This window comes from Protobothrops mucrosquamatus, unplaced genomic scaffold (genome assembly GCF_001527695.2).
Source record: "Protobothrops mucrosquamatus isolate PMUCROS unplaced genomic scaffold, P.Mucros_1.0 scaffold2596, whole genome shotgun sequence".
Taxonomy (NCBI): domain Eukaryota; kingdom Metazoa; phylum Chordata; class Lepidosauria; order Squamata; family Viperidae; genus Protobothrops; species Protobothrops mucrosquamatus.
Genome location: NW_015388650.1, coordinates 144,526 through 165,649, shown reverse-complemented (window position 1 = coordinate 165,649; position 21,124 = coordinate 144,526). Strand labels below are relative to the sequence as shown.

The following is a 21,124-nucleotide window of genomic DNA, read 5'->3' as shown; positions in this document are numbered from 1 at the left end:
TTGGCTTAGAAATGCTAAAATGTAGTTTGCTGAATTCACTCATGCAGAACCTAAGCAACCATATTGTCTTACGTTGATGGTCAAATTCAGGGTGCGACTGAACTGTGATAGGGTAACCCAATCTGAGGCCCAGTGTATTGTGCAAATGCAGATAAATTGGCATGAGCACATCAGTTTTTAAGGCTACCTTTATTGTCAGTCCTGCCAGGAGACATGAGAGATTAAATTTGGGGACCTGACTGCATAACAACTGGCCTTCAGCGCATTGCAGCTTTTGTTTTGGAAAGAAGCCAGTCTTTAGGGACCATTTCTTGAAACCAGGGTGGAATGGAAAAAAAACATATACTGGCAAAGATTTGGGGCTCCTTTTACTTAAAACAACCTGTATTTAAAACTGCACAAATGCTAGCATGTTTGTTTCTGAAATTGCAGATTTTGTCTGTACAATTAAGTAAAAGCATGAACGAATCAATGAATGATAGTTATATGAAACAAGTATACAGTTCTGGAAATGTTGACTCAGTGGCCTGGCCATCAGATTTACCAAGACAGAAGGATTTGGCTTTGAGAAGAATCATCTTTCTTTACCAATTTGCAGATGGAATTACTTTCTGAATGCCAATCAACCAAGAGTTGAAGTCAAGGGATTTTTTAAAAAGAAACTCTAGAACAGCAGAGTCTAGTGCAGCGGTTCTCAACCTATGGGTCGCGACCCCATTTGGGGTCGATCGACCATTTCACAGGGGTCGCCAAGCAAGGCTGTCCGCCATTTTTTTCACCTTTTCCGGCGGGTGCCTTACCTCCCTTGGGCTGGGCCAGCTGGTGGTTGGCCTGCTCTGTCTCTGCCGCTTGCCAGCTACGCCTCGGCCGGCGCAGGGGGTGGAACCACGCATGCGCGGTGCTCCCGGGCAGGGAAAGTCCTCGACTTACGACCGGTTGGGTAGTCCTCGACTTACGACCAGTTTAGTCCTCGACTTATGACTGGTTTAGTCCTTGACTTATGACCGGTTGGGGGTTGCGGCATTAAAAAGGTTGAGAACCACTGGTCTAGTGCTATTATGTTTACTTCGACCACATTCCCTAAAAACAAACAAACCATATGGCAGGAGACTGGGAAACAGTAAATTACTTTGCAAGTCGTCATATATCATAACTCACCCCTTCAACAAACACAGACAAAGCAGCATTGGCCTTTTGTGTAGATCTAGTTTAATTATTGCTCAGTCATACCTAAAATGAACTTAGTGATCCCTCTATTATTAATTAAATAGGATAGCAATCACCTTCCCACCAGGGAAAATTAGGCATAAGGCTAAACACTTTCTGTGAAAATTAAATCAGAAACCTTTCTCCATTCAGTGGCTGTGTTCACATAACTTCATGGTTAATTAAACCATGATTAATTTACTAAATCCGTTAGCCTAGATTTACACTAAACCATAAATTACAGACTTCATGGGTTTGTACAACAGAGACAATCATATTTTAAGTATATGATGCAACAATGTTTGTCAGTCACTACCAAGTCTGATTGTTGAGTAAAAAGATATGAGCAGGAAGGCTTTGTGTGAAGTGAATGAGTAGAAAGAGAACTAGTTTTTATCTTATATTCACTTCTAGAATACTATGGTGAAATGTGGATGGACCAGTTAACCATTATCTACGAGGAAAGCTATTTCTTGAGGTCCTTACATGGATTGATAGTGTACCTAAACTCATGATACTCAATCTAAGGCTGAATGATTGGGAAGAGCTCTGTAGAGTATGGTAGATCAAGGCTAGTACAGAGCACAATGAGTCTTTCTTGACATACTTTTTCAAACACACTGCCAATTCTCAGGGATGATAAAACTGGGAATGCCTCCTCCCCTCAAGTTTATGCTTCTGGATTAAGTGACATTACTTAAGTGACATTACTTAAGTGACATTACTCCCCTCAAGTTTATGCTTCTGGATTAAGTGACATTACTTTCTTCTCTAAACTATCATTTCAATTCTGTGATGGTATAGAAACAGCACTCTTAATGATGGAGTATGAGTGTGCACTTAGTGCATTCAAACAATGTATCAAAGACCTAGAAGCCCAACAAGATAAATCTGCTCTAAGAACGTTTCCTTGAGCAGTCATACCCCTTTTCAAAGCAGCGAGATAACTACATTGTATAACTGTCCCCAAACTCTGAAGGGCATTAACTTTAGCACACTGCAATGCATTTCCCAAAGCAGTCTTGGAGGGCTGATATAATTTTTTCCCCGTATGAGCTGAGACTGTGTCCCTGGCTATCAAAACTATAGCTCACGTCCTACTGTACCGTACGTTCTATAAGGACCCAAGGACCCATCTCGTAACACCTCACCTGACAAAAAACTTGGGAAACATTAATCTTTTGTGTACAATTGTTGTTATTGGATCAATCAGAAGTAATCTCTTTCAATGTAGCCAAATTTTGTTATCTTGTCTTTTAATTTCACTTTATGTGAAATTATTTGTAATGCTGGTCTGTGACTATAACAAAATTACTGATATAGAAATCTGATCTACAGCATGACTAAGACTTAAGTTCCTATCAGAATGAACTTATACAACAACATCTTGTTTAAATAGATGCCTAGGATATACTGGGTGGGCTACTAGAAATTTATTAAATTCCTTAAACTTTTGAGACTTTTTCTGCTGATGGTTTTGTGAATAACTTTTAGTTTTATAAGAAAGACTGGTTTAAAAAAATTCTATGAAAGGAAGCCAGTGGATGAATAATAGTTCAGACTGAAAAAACAGAAATAAAGTTAGAAATCCATAACAATCGCTGGAGTCCGAAATGACTGAATGTGGCTTGAAAATATAATTGCAAATTCAATGGAATATTAATTAAGCTCGATCATTCAAGCTACATAAATGAAGTACAAAAAACCCTATGGTTAACTGTGAACCAAGTAATTCGAACACTTATAAAAAATTAATAGCAACCATGGGAGATGGTTCAGATTGCAACGACTGGAGCTCTTTATATCACTTCTCTATTTACAGGATTCGAAAATAAATTTGAAACATGACATTTTATATAAAGCATTTTCAATTTGGACACCCTAGTCCATATGTCCAAATGCATAAATATTTTAAATTTAATTTTTTAAACAAGATTTTTTTTAAAAAACTTTAATTTTAATTTTTTTTAAATTAAAGTTTAAAACCCATAGAAATATTTAAAATATTTTAATGCCAGATGCAAATATATTAATAATATATTTGCTAAGTTACTTTTGAGTAAAAAAAAAATATCCATGCTAAAGCCAGGAGCAGAGCAAGGACATCAGTCATAGCAACCCATGTTGCATCAGTCATAGGGACCCAAGTACATAAGGGTAATACGGGAGTCCTCAACTAACCACCATTCATTTAGCAACAATTCAAAGTTACAATGGCACTGAAAAAAGTGACTTAGAACCAGTCCTTGTACTTCCAACTATCGCAGCACCTCGATCACTTGATCAAAATTCGGGGACTTGGCAACTGGCATATATTTACAAGGATTGAAGCATTTTGGGGTCATGTGATCACCATTGGAGACCTTCCTAGCTAGCTCCTGACAAGCAAAGTCAATGGGGGGATGGATTTGCTTAACAACCACACAATTCACTTAACTGCCATGATTCACTTAAGAACCATGACAAAAAAACGTTGTGAAATCATATGTGACTAACAACTGCTCTGCTTAGGCAATGGAAATTCTGATCCCATGTGTGTTGTTCAGTCAAGGACTACCTGTATTAATGTGATGTCACTGCACACATACTGTGATTCAGGGTTAATCCATTTTGCTATGGATGCCACCAGGCACATAGCATAAATTACATTACAAGCTTATCATTCTTCTCCAAACCAGCTGGTATTTCTGAAACTGAGGTGTATCTAGAATTAATAAAAACCAATCATAACACAAATTCAAGCTCTTTCACAAACAGTCTGAAAAAATGTTGGACAATTTATCATAGCCTTAGTTAGGCAAATACTTCAGTCAAGTTTCAGATTTAGTTAGCCACAGGCAAAAGGGGAAGTTCTGAACTACCTCACTTAATTAGAAAGTTAAGTGCAAAGAGTATTCATGTTTATATAACAGTTTGTAAGCAGCATGCTATATTGTTTCAATTATATTAAATTTGTTTTTTTGTCGCAAGTCATAAAACAGTAATAGCTGCAGGCATGATGTTAAAACATTGACAGATTGTTAATTAATCTTTTGAAACATGGCAAATAACATTTTCCATTACAGCCGCACACTCACTATTAATCTATTTATCAATTTAAAAGTAACAATATAATGGAAAAAAACTGAATATGAGTCAATTGTTGGTTCCTGTCTTCTTTCTCTTGTTAAGTACATTCTTTTAGTTTTAAGAATGCAAGCAGAAAAAAACATATCCAAGAATTCATTAACATATATTATTAAGACCTTTCCACTGCTTCTAAATTATTTTTCCATTCTTATATATTAACTAGGCCAAAGCCTGATTAGTCTTTTTTAGTGTTTTCAAAATGAGAATTGCTCTTGAAAAGCAAGCAGTAAAAATATTGCAATCTTAGATTTGTATATTGCATAAAAAACTAGGTATTTCTGTGAATCTATGTTTGTTAGTAACTATTGTCACTCATAAGATTGTTGTTGTATCTGTAGTCAAACTAATTCAAAAATAACTCCTTTAAAACTCATAGGGATTTTCTTCTGAGAAATAACCACAGACTGGGCTATTAGTGCAATCGGTGAAATGGCCAAGTAGCAGTAATTATTTGTAAGTCTTGCTCAATAAAATTCAGTTAACACGTGATTGCAAACCATTGCATGTCCACAGAATTAAACTACCCTTAAACACTATTCAAATTAGAAAATGCAAGATTTTAAACCAATACCACATACGGACAGTTTGCAATGAAAAACTGTCAAATTAAGTAATAATCAATCTGTTATCAAGCTCTATGTGAGGTTATATATTATCCTCAGGATGTGGAAATGCAAAATCTTGCTTTCTCTACTTTTTTTTAGTTTATTAACACAAGATACAATAACACAATGCTAAAAAATAAACATGCATTAGATATACTACAAAACTGTATTCTCTGAAAAACTGTTTGTTACAATTGCATAAGGACAAGATTTTTTTCCCCTTTTAAAAGCATTCGGCCTGTAAAAAAGGTGAAAAGGGATGACTATTGAACTCACTATTGTTCAACCCCAGTAAGACTTTTCGCATTCTTGGGTATTTTTTTTTTTTTAAAACCACTTATCACAAAAATTTAGCATTTTTTTCCATTTTAAGATGCAACTGATTTCTATTTACAATAATTTGTCAATAAATTTTAATATTTAAAAATTTACATTCATAAAAGTGTTGCAGAAATTTATGTTTACTTTTTTAAAAATGTACATACAATGAAGTCCCATGTAAAAGGTTCACTGAAGAACTGAACCAATATAAAGAGCAATTTTATTAAATTTTGCAAAACTCCACTTGAAGGCAGCTCACATTTCAACATTCAAAAATCCTTATTTGCTTGCTTATGAAAACTAATGTTCCAGTAATAAAGGTGAAAATGTAAACTAATATCCTATTGAGATCAGTAGAAAAATGTAGTTTCCACAGGCAGAGTATGTTCAGTAATGCTTTCTGTAAAAAGTAGTTCAGCTTGAATGTAGTGATGTAATAAACAGGTGACTCAAAAGAGTGGTCTTGAACAAACCTATACTCATTATAAGTTATTTTAGCAGCCAGCAGTTTTGTTTTCCAGTTCAGCTTTTTAGAGTACTAAAGAGATCTATCAAATTAATACCTTCTTAGACATTGAAATTCAGGGTTTTTGGCATCTAAAGATACATAAAAATGTAGTCATATAACATTTGCAGTCTAAATCCATCAATTGCACATAACTGTGCTTAAATCTGTTCTGAAATAATTAGGTACCCAAAATAAGAAAAATAGAAAAAAAAATTAAAAAATATTGCACAGCCACATACCTAGAAAGTAAAGTTGATGTTAAAAAAGCTCTTCACATGGATGATATAAATTATCTTCCATATAAAAAAGTATAAATATCTCTTAAAATACCGCGATAACTACAGTTTAATATCACACATTATTTATCTGTTAATGAGGTAATAACCAAGTCTGTTACAATGTTTTTATTCCTACTGGAAATATTTTAGGGCAGCAACCAGAAAAAACTTTTCCAAAAATATGTCTGAATCCAAAACGGCAATGTGTGCAGCTCTTCCTATGAGAGAATCAGCTGTGTTTGGCAGTGCACAATGCACATTGTATCGAATTAAATTGCAGTCCTTGCTTTGAAGAACAGGCAGAAGCATATTCTGGATCATTTCAGCATATATTGGTCCTGTAAAAGAAGAATCTGCATTACCTATTTAAGTAAGCACTGTATGTACTTCCTTTCTAGCATGCAATTAACAGAACAAACACCATGTTTAAATGTAATCGGTTGAAACCCATTTATAAAACTCCAAGCAAAAAAAGTCTCAGCCTATAATTAGCCAACAACTACACGAAATACTTACTTTAGCTTTAAAAGCCATGTTTGTACTGGCAGAGAAGTTAAGAGGGTCCCTAAAAAGAAAATCCCATAAAGTGCCATCCTAAAAAAACTCAAAAAGATCACCTGGCAAATACTTGCTACATTTCGGTCAAAGGACAGCAAGCAGGGCTTCAGGAGTTGAACAAGCATACAAGAAGGGTTGTATAGAAGGCAGATTTGTACATGTACATATGAACATAGAGAAAGACCACTGATGCTTTTAAAATAACTATTATTTTAAGCATAAACTAACTTCCAAGGTAAAGAAATATGATGACTGATCTGAATAAGAGACTGTGGGGGGGGGGAGGTTATAAGGAGACTAATGAAAAAGGTAAACATTTGTAGCTACTTTATAAATTTGGGTTCATTAATGGCAAACATACAAAACATTGCACAGGATTTCTTTTGAAATTTACTGTTTTTAATGAACCAAGATGGTACATTGTTTGTCTGTTAGTTTTTAGTCCTAACTATAATGTCCATGGCAAACAGATATGGGAACTCAGAAAGCACTGGCTTTTTAAATACAGGCATCCCCCAGGCTTAGCAAATTCAATGTTACAGAAGCAGGGTATGCAAATAGGAGTTTTCACATTTGTGTAAAGCTGTGTGTGATTATTGTATTTGGGTTTTTAAATTTATGTTTAAATTACAATAACAATTGCCATAATTGCTATTGTAAAATGGGCACTATATAAAGAATATAAATAAAATGTACACATGCCAACAGGGTGTCATCTGATATGTGCAGGTTTTATAGGAATTTGTATCTTACATAATCCAGGCACTCTCTGTGTGTAATTTCTACCTCATATTATTCATTAAAATTGATCTCTCCCTCATAAGAAAAAAAATGAGACTTGTTGCTCTAGTATAACATTATTCAAGCTTCAAGTGCATATTCTCCTGAATATTTTCTAAATGATGAACAGCTGTTGTTTCACAAATATCTATGTTTCAGCTAATACCTGTCTGTTTATCCTTCAAAGCTGTTTTGCACATCTCAATGCGGGCAGAATGGTAAGGGACGTAACGATCTTGCAGGGATCCTACTAATATTACATTTTTGAAATACTGAAGACCTGTGAAGACAGCAATTATAAATATTAAGAACACACTCAAACATATCAACAGTTACAAGCTTGGAGAAATTCTGGCCCACCTGCCCTCCAACAAAACCCCTTGAATTAATAGATATTAGGGATGTAACAAATGCTAGGATCCCATTACTCTCTTTCTACGACTAAAGAACACATAGGGAAGGAGAATAAGGAAAATTATACTCTTTTGGCACTCATCAATACCAAGATTATGAACTTTAACTGTGGGAAAAGCTCTTTGAAGAATTCTGCATTCATATAGTTAGTAGAGATCCAGAAATATAACTGTATGCAAATATGTTCATGATATTTATAAAAAAATATGACCATACGTGGTAAAATAGTTTGATGGTTGCTAATCAAATTTATAGAAGAATTGTAAAATACGTTTCTTAAATTTCCACTGATAGTTGGAATGGAATTCATTTAGCTTTTGGGGGTGCTGTAGTTTCTGTGAAACTTGAGATTGCAGAAAAAACTATAATACTTGCCTGGCTAAACATAAGAGCATTTCTTCTATTACCATCTTATAGAACAGTAGCAAGGCTTAATTTTATGCTTTCATCCACACTTTTTCATTTAATATTTTAGCAGTGGAAATATTTGGCAATAAATAATATTTCACTGTGCTTGTGAAACTGAGCTACATGTCCTTGTATCAATAGCATAATTATGCTTTTTTTTTTAAAAAAATAGCATCATATAGTATATTATTAACAGAAGACCTATGACATTTTGTAGGAAGACTATTTAAATCTTAATGTCTGAGAACACTGGTATCACATTCACTTGTTCTTCCAGTTTGTCCATAATAATGTATAAATGAAAACAATTCATTAAAAGTTAATGCTTTTAATGAGGTTGATGTAACTTACCTGCTTTTCTACTAAGTTTGTATAAGAAGGTTTGTCGGGGGTCTGAATGATCTCGACAGGTCAACTGTAGCAAAGATCCTGACTTCTTCCACTTCTGCATAAACCAGAGACCTATATTTTTGTATATACTACATGTGAATACACAGAGCACAATTATACAAATCTTTAAATAATTTCATAATTAGTGTTCATTCTATACATTCCTAAAAGGTTCTACTCTATTTGCTTGGCTAGTATGAATGAATTAAAATTATAAGCACACATATCAAATGAACACATGTCAATAGACAAAATGTTTATTGAAGACATACATATGCTAAACACAATTTTAATATTTTTTTGTACATCAGTCTTGTGTTCTTTAGCCAACTGATTAAATGATATGGTCTGTAGCCTTAAAAGCAAATCCTCATTGACAAAACAGAATGGCAATTATTCTGAACACTTCCTAGAAAGTGTTGCTGTTCAACGGTCCTGAGTATTTTAGGAAACAGTTCATCCCCTATAAAATGGTCTGAAATTTGAGGATGTATCAATGAAGCTCTACTTCATGTACCAATCCTGTGACTTTCAGGAAACCAGTGTGATCCTGGTGATCCCTTTGCGATAACATATTAATTTTTGCTCCTTCTTATAACAAATTTATCTTAGAGGGGTTTTAACTATTTTTAATTGAATTTGACTTAAATATTTCCCTTTTAACTAATTTTAAACTTTATTGTAATTTCTGTATTTTTATTCGATATGTTAGCCGCCCTGAGTCCGTAAGGAGAAGGGCGGGATACAAATGTAAAAAAAAAATAAAATAAAAAAAAATAAATAAAAATTATTCCACATGTATCAGCATTTTTCTTTATTTTGTACCTGTTTATATACACCTGTGTTGATTTTATTGGCCCTTTCCCTTGCATTATTTTAAAAACTGATAATATAATATATAACCAGTTTTTAAAATCATGTTTCTGTATCAGCTTTATATATATATATAAATCCCACTTAGCATACAAAGCTCATACAGAAACATGAATATTGAAATGAAATGTTTTAGCTCCATCAATTCAGTAACGTTAGAGTACTTAATTTTATTCAATATTATTGTAGATTGTAGATTATTTAATACAGAGGTAGGTAATTTCTATATTATATTCCAGATATTTGAACAATGATTCATGTTACTCCTAACCAATGACCTTAATAGCTGAGAAATACAGCACTTGTGCTTTAACATATCTAGTTCCTTCTTCTTACTTCAGTATACCCCTCTGTATTTAAATAGTGAGGCATCCTGTGCATTTTATTGGATACTAGAAATACTTGCTCAAACTTTGACAATTCGAACAAAATAATTACACAGTTTAAAAAGATTAAAATAAGCCACCCTTTCTTTATAGTTCTGAGACTTTAAAGTGGACATCAAATTTAGTTTTTTTACCTGTATTCACAAGAGCACTGCTGTTGTAGAGCGTACCAAGATGTGGTCCAGACAGAGAGAGGAAGGTATAAAGTTTATTGAGGTAATACCTAAACCTAGGTCTTGTGAGTACTGAACGGATTATTAAATTACCCAGTGAGTGTCCAATAAAACTGAACAAAAAAGAAAAAAAAAAGAGTGTGAGATTTGGAAAAATATTTTATTTTTAAACATTATCAACTGAAACCTTGCACTTTAACTTCTGTTTGTCTGTTTAATTGTGTCCAAATCTTGGAGACTGCCTTGTTAAGTCCCTGAAGTCTTCTTGGCAAGGTTTTTCAACACTGGTTTGCCACTGTCTCTTTCCTACTTGTGAGAGAAAATAGCTGGCCCAAGGTCACCCAGCTGGCTTTCTGCCTAAGGTGGGGCTAGAACTCACAATCTCCCAGTTTCTAGCCTTAACCAACACACCAAACTGGCTCTCCGCTTTGTTTTGCAGTACTGTAAATATTAGGCTTTCTGCACATGCCTAAACAATCATGCAATCCATGAAAGGGTTTTCACTATGATTATCAAAATCACCATCAATAAAGGATTATGAATAAAAATGTTAAGGCAAAGCATGTTTTGGGTATCACTGGTTTTCAATTTTCCACCATACTCTATTCATTTCTCTCATTCCTCTATTTCGCTTCTGTAGTTTCCATTACACACTATGGAACTTTGTTTGGGAAGGACTTGAGCAATAAGTTGTAAGTGACACAGAAACTGCCTAACCTTGTTCAACACATTTAATTTTTAGTGATCCTAAGCTTCATTTGGTATTCATGAAAGGTACACAATGCTTTTTCCTTCTTTTTATGAAAGAATGTGCCCCGATTTCAATTGATCTTTACATATTTAGAAATTTTAGACTCGCTTTTTGAAATAAAATCTTCCTTGTAGTGACTTACTATCATCCAGAAAAAAATGCTAAATGAATCTAAAAAAATTAAATGGATCTAAAATTATAATCACTGTTTAAAAATCATTGTTGACAAAAAAAATAATATTGACTTATTGTAGAATGAAATATAGCTTCACAAGCAGGCCCATTTTTGTAACTAAGCCAAAACCTAGTGCATCTTTTCAATCCAGGATAAAATAAAAAAAGCTGGCATATCTAAGGAATCTAACATTTTGATTTTCACTCCTGAAAGACCTTTTCAGAGACTCCCAACAGCCAAGGAAGGCCAGAAAGGAGTTGTATACAGGTTGCTCAAGGTCCTGAGGAATCCACTAGCAGGGGGACAAGATCTCCAGTACTTGGTGGGCCAGCAATGTAGTAGAGATGTTCAAAACATTCTGAAGTAAAAATATTGCACTCTGCAAACCACATTCCAAGTATTTTGAAGTTAGCCACTTTTAGTACACTGGTAATAATTCAAAATGTTTTGAAACCTCTAAATTGCAATCCAGAAGTATTTTTAAAGATGTGGATACAATCTACTAGATAACTGTTAGTATAGTAAATTCTTCTTAATGCCATTTAATTTTAGAAAATCCACAATTATCAGCAACTAAAATAATAACAGTCGGAGCTCTAGGTAACATAAAATTGAGAAATGAATAAAAAAGGCCTCTTCAATTGCTCCATTAGAAAAAAAAATCAAAATTAAAATAATGAAACATCAGAGACAGGGATTAAAATTCTGTTAAATTTGGATGGTTTATCTCAATATTTTACATATATATACAGGTAGTCCTCGACTTACGACCACAATTGAGCCCAAAATTTCTGTTAAGTTAGACATTTGATAAGTGAGTTTTGCCCCATTTTACATCTTTCTTGCTATAGTTGCTAAGTGAATCACTGCAGTTGATAAGTTAGTAACCCGGTTGTTAAGTGAATTTGACTTCCCCATTGATTTTGCTCGTCAAAAGGTTGCAAAAGGTGATCACATGACCTTGGGACACGGCAACGGTCATAAGTATGAACTAGTTGCCAAGCATCTGAATTTTGATCACATGATCATGGGGATGCTACAAAGGCTGTAACTGTGAAAAATGGTCACAAGTCACTTTTTCAGTGCCGTTGTAACTTTGAACAGTCACTAAATGAACTTCTGTAAGTCAAGGACTACTTGTAGTAAATTTGTATACATATAATACCTGCCTCTTTACTTAACATTTAGTAGACTTTTTGTATTTTCTACAAGTAGTCCTCGAATTACGACCACAATTGAACCAAATTTTTTGCTGCTAAGCAAGACAGTTAAATGAGTTTTGCCCCATTTTACAGCCCTGCTTGCCACTGTTGTTAAGTGAATCACTGCAGTTGTTAATAACATTGTTAAGTGTATCTCATTTCACCATTGACTTTGCTTATCAGAAGGTCGCGAAAGATGATCACATGACCTCAGGACACTGCAACCATGATAAATATGAGTCAGTTGCCAAACATGAATTCTGATCATGTGACCATGGGGATGCTGCACTGGTTATAAGTGTGAAAAATGGTCATAAGTCACTTTTTTCAGTGCCATTGTAACTTCGAATAATCACTAAACAAATGATTACAAGTCAAAGATGCCTGTATATTTTTTGCATCATGCATCCTGTATTTATGCTATTTAGTATAACATTTGTTAATCATAGTTCAATTTTAAAAAAATCCACAATTACGGCTACATTTCAAGTTGGCATTATTTATTCTACAACAAAATAAATTACCTGATTTTTGAAATTGTTAGATTGTAAATTTGAATATATTGGATTATTTCATCCAAAAGGCGATCTGTCATTGAATCAAAATCAGCAAATGTGTCATTCTGTGGGGAAAAATTTCAGGGTTCTTATACAAAACTGTTTTGTGATAAACATGCATCCATAGCAAATAATAGGAATATGGAAAAGAACAATAAAAAAACAACAGTGTTTTTTTAACAGTGTTAATTCCCAAGAAAGCTTTACAATAGACAGACGAAAACAACAGTAAGACAAAAAGTCTTGAGATCATGACTACTCCCACCCTGACACCATTTCATAAGCCTTAAAAGATTTTGCTGCTTTCCCAAGCCTTGGGAGATGGAACCCCCATGTTAGAAGCATTCGTCATATTTTGTATTTTTGATGTGATTTGTTTGGATTGCCGTTCTGTTGATTCCTGCTTGTTATGTCCCTTGTTTCATTATCTTTTATTATCTTTTTATATTTTCTTCTAATATTGTAAGCCACCAAGAGTTGATCTGTTGCCAGGTAGCACCAAAGTAGGGTGGAATGAACTGAATGAAACCAAACTAAACCACAATATACATCAGAACCATTATAACTGCTTTAAAGACTAAAGCCTGGAAGACATAACATGTGTAACTACACAAACCATAATATTAGGCAAACTTAGTTTATTCAACAATTCAAGATTAAATAAGTGTCTATGGTGATTCTCAGTTATCCAGGTCATGGTTGTCCCAAAGGTGCTTTTTTTCAAACTTTCTTGGTTTTTTCAAACTTTCTTGGTTTTTTCCTTTGATAACGTTTTGCTTCTCATCCAAGAAGCTTCTTCAGCTCTGACTGGATAGTGGGAAATGGAAAGACTTATATTCCTTGCACACAGCTGGCCATTTGCATTCTTTTAGAGAGTCGTTGAGGCCACTTGGAGGTTTATGTGTGTCCTCAGGGTCACCTGAGTAGTGCAAATCGGTGTGGAGCCTTCTTGGAATTGCTGAAAGGACTGTGTTGTAGAGTGGAGATAGAAAATAGAAGGCTCCACACCGATTTGCACTACTCAGGTGACCGAGGACACAGATAAACCTCCAAGTGGCCTCAGCGACTCTCTAAAAGAATGCAAATGACCAGCTGTGTGCAAGGAATATAAATCCTTACATTCCCCACCATCCAGTCAGAGCTGTAGATGCTTCTTGGATGAGAAGTGAAACATCTTCAAAGACAAACAAGAAAGTCCAGTTGCCTCTTAAAAAACACTTTTGGGACAAGGTTAAACAAGCCATAGCTGACCATGGCTTATTTAATATTTGAGGTTTAAAAAGCAAATTAGAAATAACTTGATACCAGCCAAACGATTGTATTGCCAAAAAGTAAAGATTCTGACACTCAAAAATGTGGCAAAGTACAACTTCTAGCCAGCCTGTTGTAGGAATGTGGGATACCGGAGCTTTTTCAGTCAGGGTTCAGACCAGGATACAGCACTAAGATGCTGATGGAAAGTTGGTGTATATGTCCTATCCTGCCTGAATTTCTTGGCTGCTTTTGATACCACCATGTATCCTTCTGAACTGGGTTTGGGGGTTGGGGGCACTGTTTCCTTTCTCAGTGGTCAGTTCCAGCTGGAAATGGGAGTGGAACCTTGTAATGCAGGGTATCTCCGGGCTCAGGTCTTTCATCCCTCCTCAGTATTTGTATGAGATCACCGGGAGAGGTCATCCAGCAAGATTCACATATAAACTAATTTAAACAAGGTATCTCTAGCTTAGGTATTATACATTAATCAATAATCTCTTGGGTGCTACTACCTGATTTCTCTCAGACATCAGAAAATCTATTCGACTTCCAGGAAGACCAAGTTCAATATAAGTTTTTACTAATCTTAAATCTGCACTATTACCTAAAATAAAGGAAAATTTCAGATATTAGAAAGATTTACTTGCCAGGAAACAACACATTTAAATTAAAACAATTATATCTAATGATGTAGAAATGTTAATCGAAGTTCATTGGGTTTGAGACTCACATTACAGTTAAAATTCTATGAATTAAAAGACAACATTTTCCATTTGTTTATATTGAAAACAGAAATATTTTCTTTTAATTGAGAGTTTTAATAAAGTAGCTCCTCATCAAAAAGTATTCTTTGCTCCAAAAAGGGTTTTGTGGTAGTAAATGGAACTGAACACTGTGCTTTGTTTCAGTTAATAATTGCTACATAGCGTATGGCACAAACATGCATTTAAAATATCAACACTTGAAAGCTAAACTTATTATTTGCTCATTTATCTGATTTGTATCATTTTCCTGTTCAACTAAATACTCAAGGAACCTAAAATAGAACATGCACAATGAGTTTTAATAACATTTTATGACAATGACTTTCCATAAATATTTTGACAGCTGCCTTGTTTTATTAACACTGCATTACCTAGATTATTTACTGCATTAAACAATATGCTAAGAACAAGAAATTTAGATAACTGCATGTGTTTATTTAAAAAGAAAATATTTGGTATTTTATGTAATGCAAGGACAGTATCAAACATAAGCAGTTTCCTAATTAGCAATAACTAGATGGAAATGCTAATTTGACTATTTTCAAATTAGCATTTTGGTTTAATTACTATTAATTAGGGATTTGCTTATGTTTTGTACTATGCGGACTAAACATTCTCATATTTAAACTTAATTTGAAATCCAGCATTTCAAATATTTATTAATTTACTGTCAGCTGCCACAGCATACCATCTAGGCCATGCACACAGATAATGAGATGTATTCCATCTTCTGAATTTTCTTCTTCTTCTGTGCTGAAATAAGGTAAGGAAGATGCTAGACTGGAAACATCACTGTACATGAATCCAGGAAGCTGAAGTTGCTTCAATTCTTCTTTAGCGTGAAGGAATCTATAATTAATAGATCTTTTTTTACATTCAGGTTTGCAAATTAAAACAAGAAAATTGTAGGTGTTTAACTTCTGTACATTCATTAAATACACAGGCCACTGGAAAACCAGCATTAGATTTCTCAGTAAAACTCATAGATCTTAATTTTTGAAAAATTTACACAGAGAATTTATGTCCTAAATCTCTGTTTACGTTTTTCAGTTACGTGTGCTTCAGATAATAACACTTGCAAAAGCATTCTGCTGTATTTAATAAAATATTCAGTACCTTCACAAGATTACTGAACATCAACCTGCATTTGAACCCAACCTTCTTAGCAATTCAGCTGTATTTTAGGTCACAGAGCTATGTATAACTTTATACTGAAGCAACTATCTACTTGTAGAAATTTTAAAAATAAAAAAATAAAAAACACGTAATTTAAAAAGGAAGCAAAAATCTCAAAGGACAGATTTGATGGACTAGGTCTTTTTCTGCCCTCAGTTTTCTGTTTCTATGTTTAATAATTGTAACACAATCAAACATTAAAATTTGCCTATCTCAAGCCCTTGGGAAGAACTAAATAGGTGAATAAAAATGCCAAATCCAATCTGTGCAACGAATAATAATAATTAACAACAACAAACTACCAATCTCTTTGCATATACTGTATTTAAGAGAAGCTGTATTTCTTAACCTTCACCTGTGCTGGCTCCCTGTCAGGCTATCCCAATTTCCCTATATCATTTCCAACATAAACCAAGGCATACAATTTCAAAATAGATATTCATATATATCTTACCAGCCATCCAGTTTTACCCATAATTGGGAAAAACTGCAACCCCAGTAACTAATCTTACTCAGTAACTGGAAACAACTTCACCCCTTTAAAAAACAAGAATTCAACCTTCCTTTATACACATACAAGCACATTTTTTAAAAAGGTTACATTGTCTGCATACAATAAAATATGTAGGTTCTTCTAGGAAATGCTTAAGTTTGTGATTTTAGCATATCCTAGTTCTATCCACCAAACTGGTAAACTGTAGGTAAATTCTGCTTTCCCAGTTGTTATAGGTGCATCAGTCATAGTCCTTATGAACAAATGGGAAAATGCTTACTATTTTAATAAAGAAATAATCCTAATTCCTGACCAAGCAAAATAAAGAAAATAGCAACAATCAGAAACAATATGCAATTTCTATTTGTGAATTACAACTCAAAAAATTGCATCTTTTTAAAATCTCTTCTGGTCCATTATTTTTTAAAGCATTGACTGTTTGAGTGAGTAAATGAATATATATGTCATCAACTCCATTCAGGTTCATGGAATCTTACAAATCAAAATCAAAACATCAACTTTAGGACATCAAAACAAATAATAAAACATCCACTTACGCTAGCATTTGTGATTTGGGAGAATATTCATACCAGGGAACAGATAAGATTGCACTACAGGATGTGTTACTGGACTGCTTGGAAAAAGAACTGGATTTGTCCTGTGTAGACCATAAATTGCTACTTGGATATCCTTTCACGAGTGGAGGAAAAATCAAACTATCTGGCTTGTATAATGGAGCTGTATGTGTCTCATTTCCCAAAAGTTCATTAGATAAACTTTCTATTCTTAAATCTCTTTCACTGGTTAGATCAAAGTTCTCAAGAGAGTCATTTATAGTTTTGTACAAAAGACCATCTTCTGCTTCCTCAAAATAACCATTTTCCACCATGCTTTGATCTTGATCCTCCTCTTCCTCCTCCTGTGGGGAAGCAGAACATAAAGTTCCTCTTTGAGGGCTAACAAGATTGCGGCTGTCCATAGAATGTACATTGGAAATCTCGGTACTATTCTGATAGCCAAAGTAGTTTTCAACAAGTCCTTGCTTTAGTATATCAGTACTACCTTCTGACAAGGGGACATTCAAGTCTGTAAGATTTTGATTTTTTGTAATGAATAACTTATCAATCACTTCTTTTTGCTCTAACGTTTCATCAATATTTCTTTCACTTGTCTTTCTCACACTATCAGCACAGGAACTTACGGAACCTGAAACAACACAGGAGTTTCCCAGATAAACCACTCCCGAAGGAATTTCATTTGATTTTCCTACAGTGTAAAAGTCTTTCTCTAATCTTTGGGAATCTTCAAATGTATTGTCTAAATTAAATTGTGGGCTGTGAGTGCTCATAGCTGTAGACGTATCTTCATCCCAAACTAGCTGTTGAGGATCCTTGATTTTTGAGATCAAGGAAGGCAAACATGTAGTTTCATTATCTGATTGTTCAAAGTACGTTATACAGTGAGGTGGCAAAATATCAGGCTCATCGGTATCATCACATTTGGTCAAATCAATGGCTCCCAAGTCTAATACAGTTTTGCTGTCCCTTAACTGGCATTCGTGCAAAATAGATATCTTTGAATTTTCCTCAGGAGAAAGATCATCATCAGAAGGGAGAGAGTTTATAGACGTCAGAGAAGATTGTATTTCACTAACTGCACTTGTGCTCTCAGTACGGTGACTTTCCATCAGAGTTTTAATAAGGACATCTGGCTTTTGCACAAGTTGAGGAAATGCTTTTTCACTGTTGCATGTGCTTTGGCCTTGAGGAGTTTCAAAAGCTGTATCTGCACTTGGGTGCATTGCAAAAGAACTTGGTTCACTTTCTACTCCAGAATCTGAGAACCTAGATGATGCATAAGTATTATTAACATCAGGCAATTTAAGAGTCTCTCCACTTAAAATTGTAGTGGGGATTTCTTTTGTTGATTGATTAGTTGTAACCCTGGCCAAGGAATCCTCAGCATGTTGGAAGTCTGTTTCTTGCACAACTTTCTTTTCAAATGTTAGTTCCTCTTCTGATTTAGATCTCTTTTCTGATTCTGAACCTTCAAATGTAAGTTCTGCTAACGCTTTCTCTGGTAAATCTTCTGCCTGTGATCCAATTCGAACAAATACTTTATCTCCTCCATGTGATTTCCTACAGTATGGTTTCACTTCTATTTTTGTAACTCCGGAGGCACTAATATAATTGTCAGCAACAGTTCTGGATGTCAAGCTGCTATCCTCATGACTATCCTCAATTGCAGTGGGGGAGATACAAAATTTACCCAAACTGATTGAATTTGCACAGGGAGAGGTGACAGAAGCATGCATGCTTTCCTCACTCCTTTCTAGTTTAGTAATTTTTTGTTCAACTTTAAATTCTTTTTGACCAACTTGTTGTGGGGAGGTTTTTGCATCACAAACATATTCACCAACAGCAACATCCAGTCCTTCTTTCTGGCTGCATGAAGATGTTCCTTCAAAACACTTGACAATGTCCTCTGGTGCTGCTGTTTTCAAACATTTATAGCCTACTAGGACAACAGAATCTTTAGAATTTTGTTTTACTACTTTTTTTGGATTTTCAGGTTTAATTGTTTTTATTAATTTGGTAACCTTAACTTTGGACTTGTTTATATCTTCACATTTTCCTTTTGTAGACTTTGTAAACTGCTTTTCACTTTCTGAGACAATCAAATGCTTATTTTTCAACTCTGGACTCAATAACGTAGTTGTGAAATTTTCTTCAGTATCTTGTTTATCTGGTTTCTTGGAATCAGACTTTGGCTGAATAGTTAGCCAGGGAACATCCACATCTTTTCATTAAAAGATAAAATATTAAAAAAAAATTAGAATAAGCTCATGAAACTAATAGCAATACATTTTACTGTATAATTGTAAAGATTTCAAATATATATTAAAGAAGCAATTCTTTCAAGATCAGGTACCTTTAAGGGAAAGTCAGATTGTTTATGACTTCATTATCATATTAGAATATTCTATCTAACCAAAAGCAGAAAGCTTTTCTGATTTAATCTAGATGCAATGTAATGAACCCAGGATTATTTGTACATAAAATATATAAGGTACTTTGAAATTATAGATCTTTAGCAAATTCTCTGATATCAAGTTATAAAACAAAGCAATGGAAACGTGTGGCATGTGACTTTTTCAAATGCCAATTAAGATTATAGATGCCTATCTTCTCCCTGCAATTCTCTCTCTCTCTGTGTATATATATATATGTGTGTGTGTGTGTGTGTGTGTGTATGTATGTATTCAATCCTTGCTTTCAATAAGAATCTTGCTAGATAAAAAGTCAAAATTTTATTTAATTCCAGCAAAGTTAAATCCAACATTTTTGAATTACCTTCAATGACAGAATCTAGATACCGATCTTCAAAGATTATAGGTAAGGAATTCAGATCTCCATCTAATTCACTGCATTCAATTGGGAGAGGTGGGAGAGAACTACAGAAGGAAGTGCTTTTTATTGCAGTACACATCTGAAGGTAACTCTGGGCACTGAAAGATACCATTTATGTTAAAGTTGTCACAAAAAGTAAACATGTAACTTATAGTGCAATTAATTGTATTGGTGTATTCATTAAATCGGGAACACTAATCAAAATCCAGTATTTTGCAAATGTGTTGCATTACTTATGAAAATCATATTCAACAGAACTGTATTACATTTTATGAAGGAAATCTATCTGCATCACCAACAGAAATGGCAGCAGTTAAGCACAATGTCATTCATGTATTTCTTGGTGGGTACACTTTTTGAACTCACAGCTTAGATACTGTAAACCACATATTTTATTTTGCCACTTATCCAAGGAGAGACTTGAGAAATTGATCCTAACAATCTCTCATTACATCACTGATTGAGAATGATGCTTAATATTACTACTCAGAATCTACTAAATTTAGTTGCTTCTTTTTCTAGGGAAGGCTATTTGACCCAATGGAGAGTTCCAAGACAGGAAAAGAGTGAACATAGATTGGCCTTATCTTCTGTCAGTTTACTCCCTATCCCTGAATCTGGAAGAATTTCCATACATCAGGAGCAGGGCACTATAGGAAGAAAGGGGAACTGGACCAAAAGAATTGCTTCCCACCACTGTTCACAGAAGACTCCAATAATATAAGATACTGTAGCATTTAATAAAAGCCACTAATATAAGAACCCTGAAAATACACATTACAGAATATGTTATACTATTTTATATATTACAGAATTAATTTAAATCAATACAGAACAAAAAGACAAGAAATTTATGAATTCTGATTTAATCATTTCTTTTTAAAGTTACTTACTGAAGCTCTTGATATGCAAGGGCTGCCTCCCGAGGATGTTCAAAACAAAAAAAAGCTTCAGAAAATCTGCGTACCTAAAACGTTTTGAGATAATATGCTTTGAATTTGCTTTATTTTTCCTAAAAAAACACACAAAGTGTACTTATATCATCATTTAAAAATAATAGTTTAATTTTTTTTAAAAAAAGTCAGATATATAGAATACTGAGGTAACTCAGATCAAGCTTTGTAGCAATCCTATGAACTAAAATAAACTTTTTCAATCTGAAGTTTATGAGGTAACACCTTACTGCAATATAGTATTACTTATGTATAAACCTATAGGGATTTTTAAAAAATAAGCACTATTTGGCTGTTAGCTTTTTCTTTACTGTCAACCAGAGATATATGTAATAGGGGAGCATTCAAAGAGAAATAATT

General features: G+C 34.1%; 1 protein-coding gene across 1 annotated transcript in view; it reads right to left on the bottom strand.

The window, feature by feature from the left end:
• Positions 1-3,963: 3,963 nt before the first annotated feature.
• The window catches only part of FAM135A (family with sequence similarity 135 member A), a 40,816-nt gene continuing 23,655 nt past the window's right edge, over positions 3,964-21,124 (bottom strand). Inside the window, exons 12-21 of the mRNA XM_015825321.1 lie at positions 20,705-20,778; positions 19,755-19,909; positions 16,959-19,200; positions 15,421-15,581; positions 14,481-14,572; positions 12,682-12,779; positions 9,991-10,142; positions 8,559-8,669; positions 7,552-7,665; positions 3,964-6,385 (exon numbers count right to left, since the gene is read on the bottom strand). Of these exons, the coding sequence (XP_015680807.1) occupies positions 6,180-6,385; positions 7,552-7,665; positions 8,559-8,669; positions 9,991-10,142; positions 12,682-12,779; positions 14,481-14,572; positions 15,421-15,581; positions 16,959-19,200; positions 19,755-19,909; positions 20,705-20,778 (3,405 nt within the window). The 3' untranslated portion in view covers positions 3,964-6,179. The remainder of the gene's footprint in view (positions 6,386-7,551; positions 7,666-8,558; positions 8,670-9,990; positions 10,143-12,681; positions 12,780-14,480; positions 14,573-15,420; positions 15,582-16,958; positions 19,201-19,754; positions 19,910-20,704; positions 20,779-21,124) is intronic.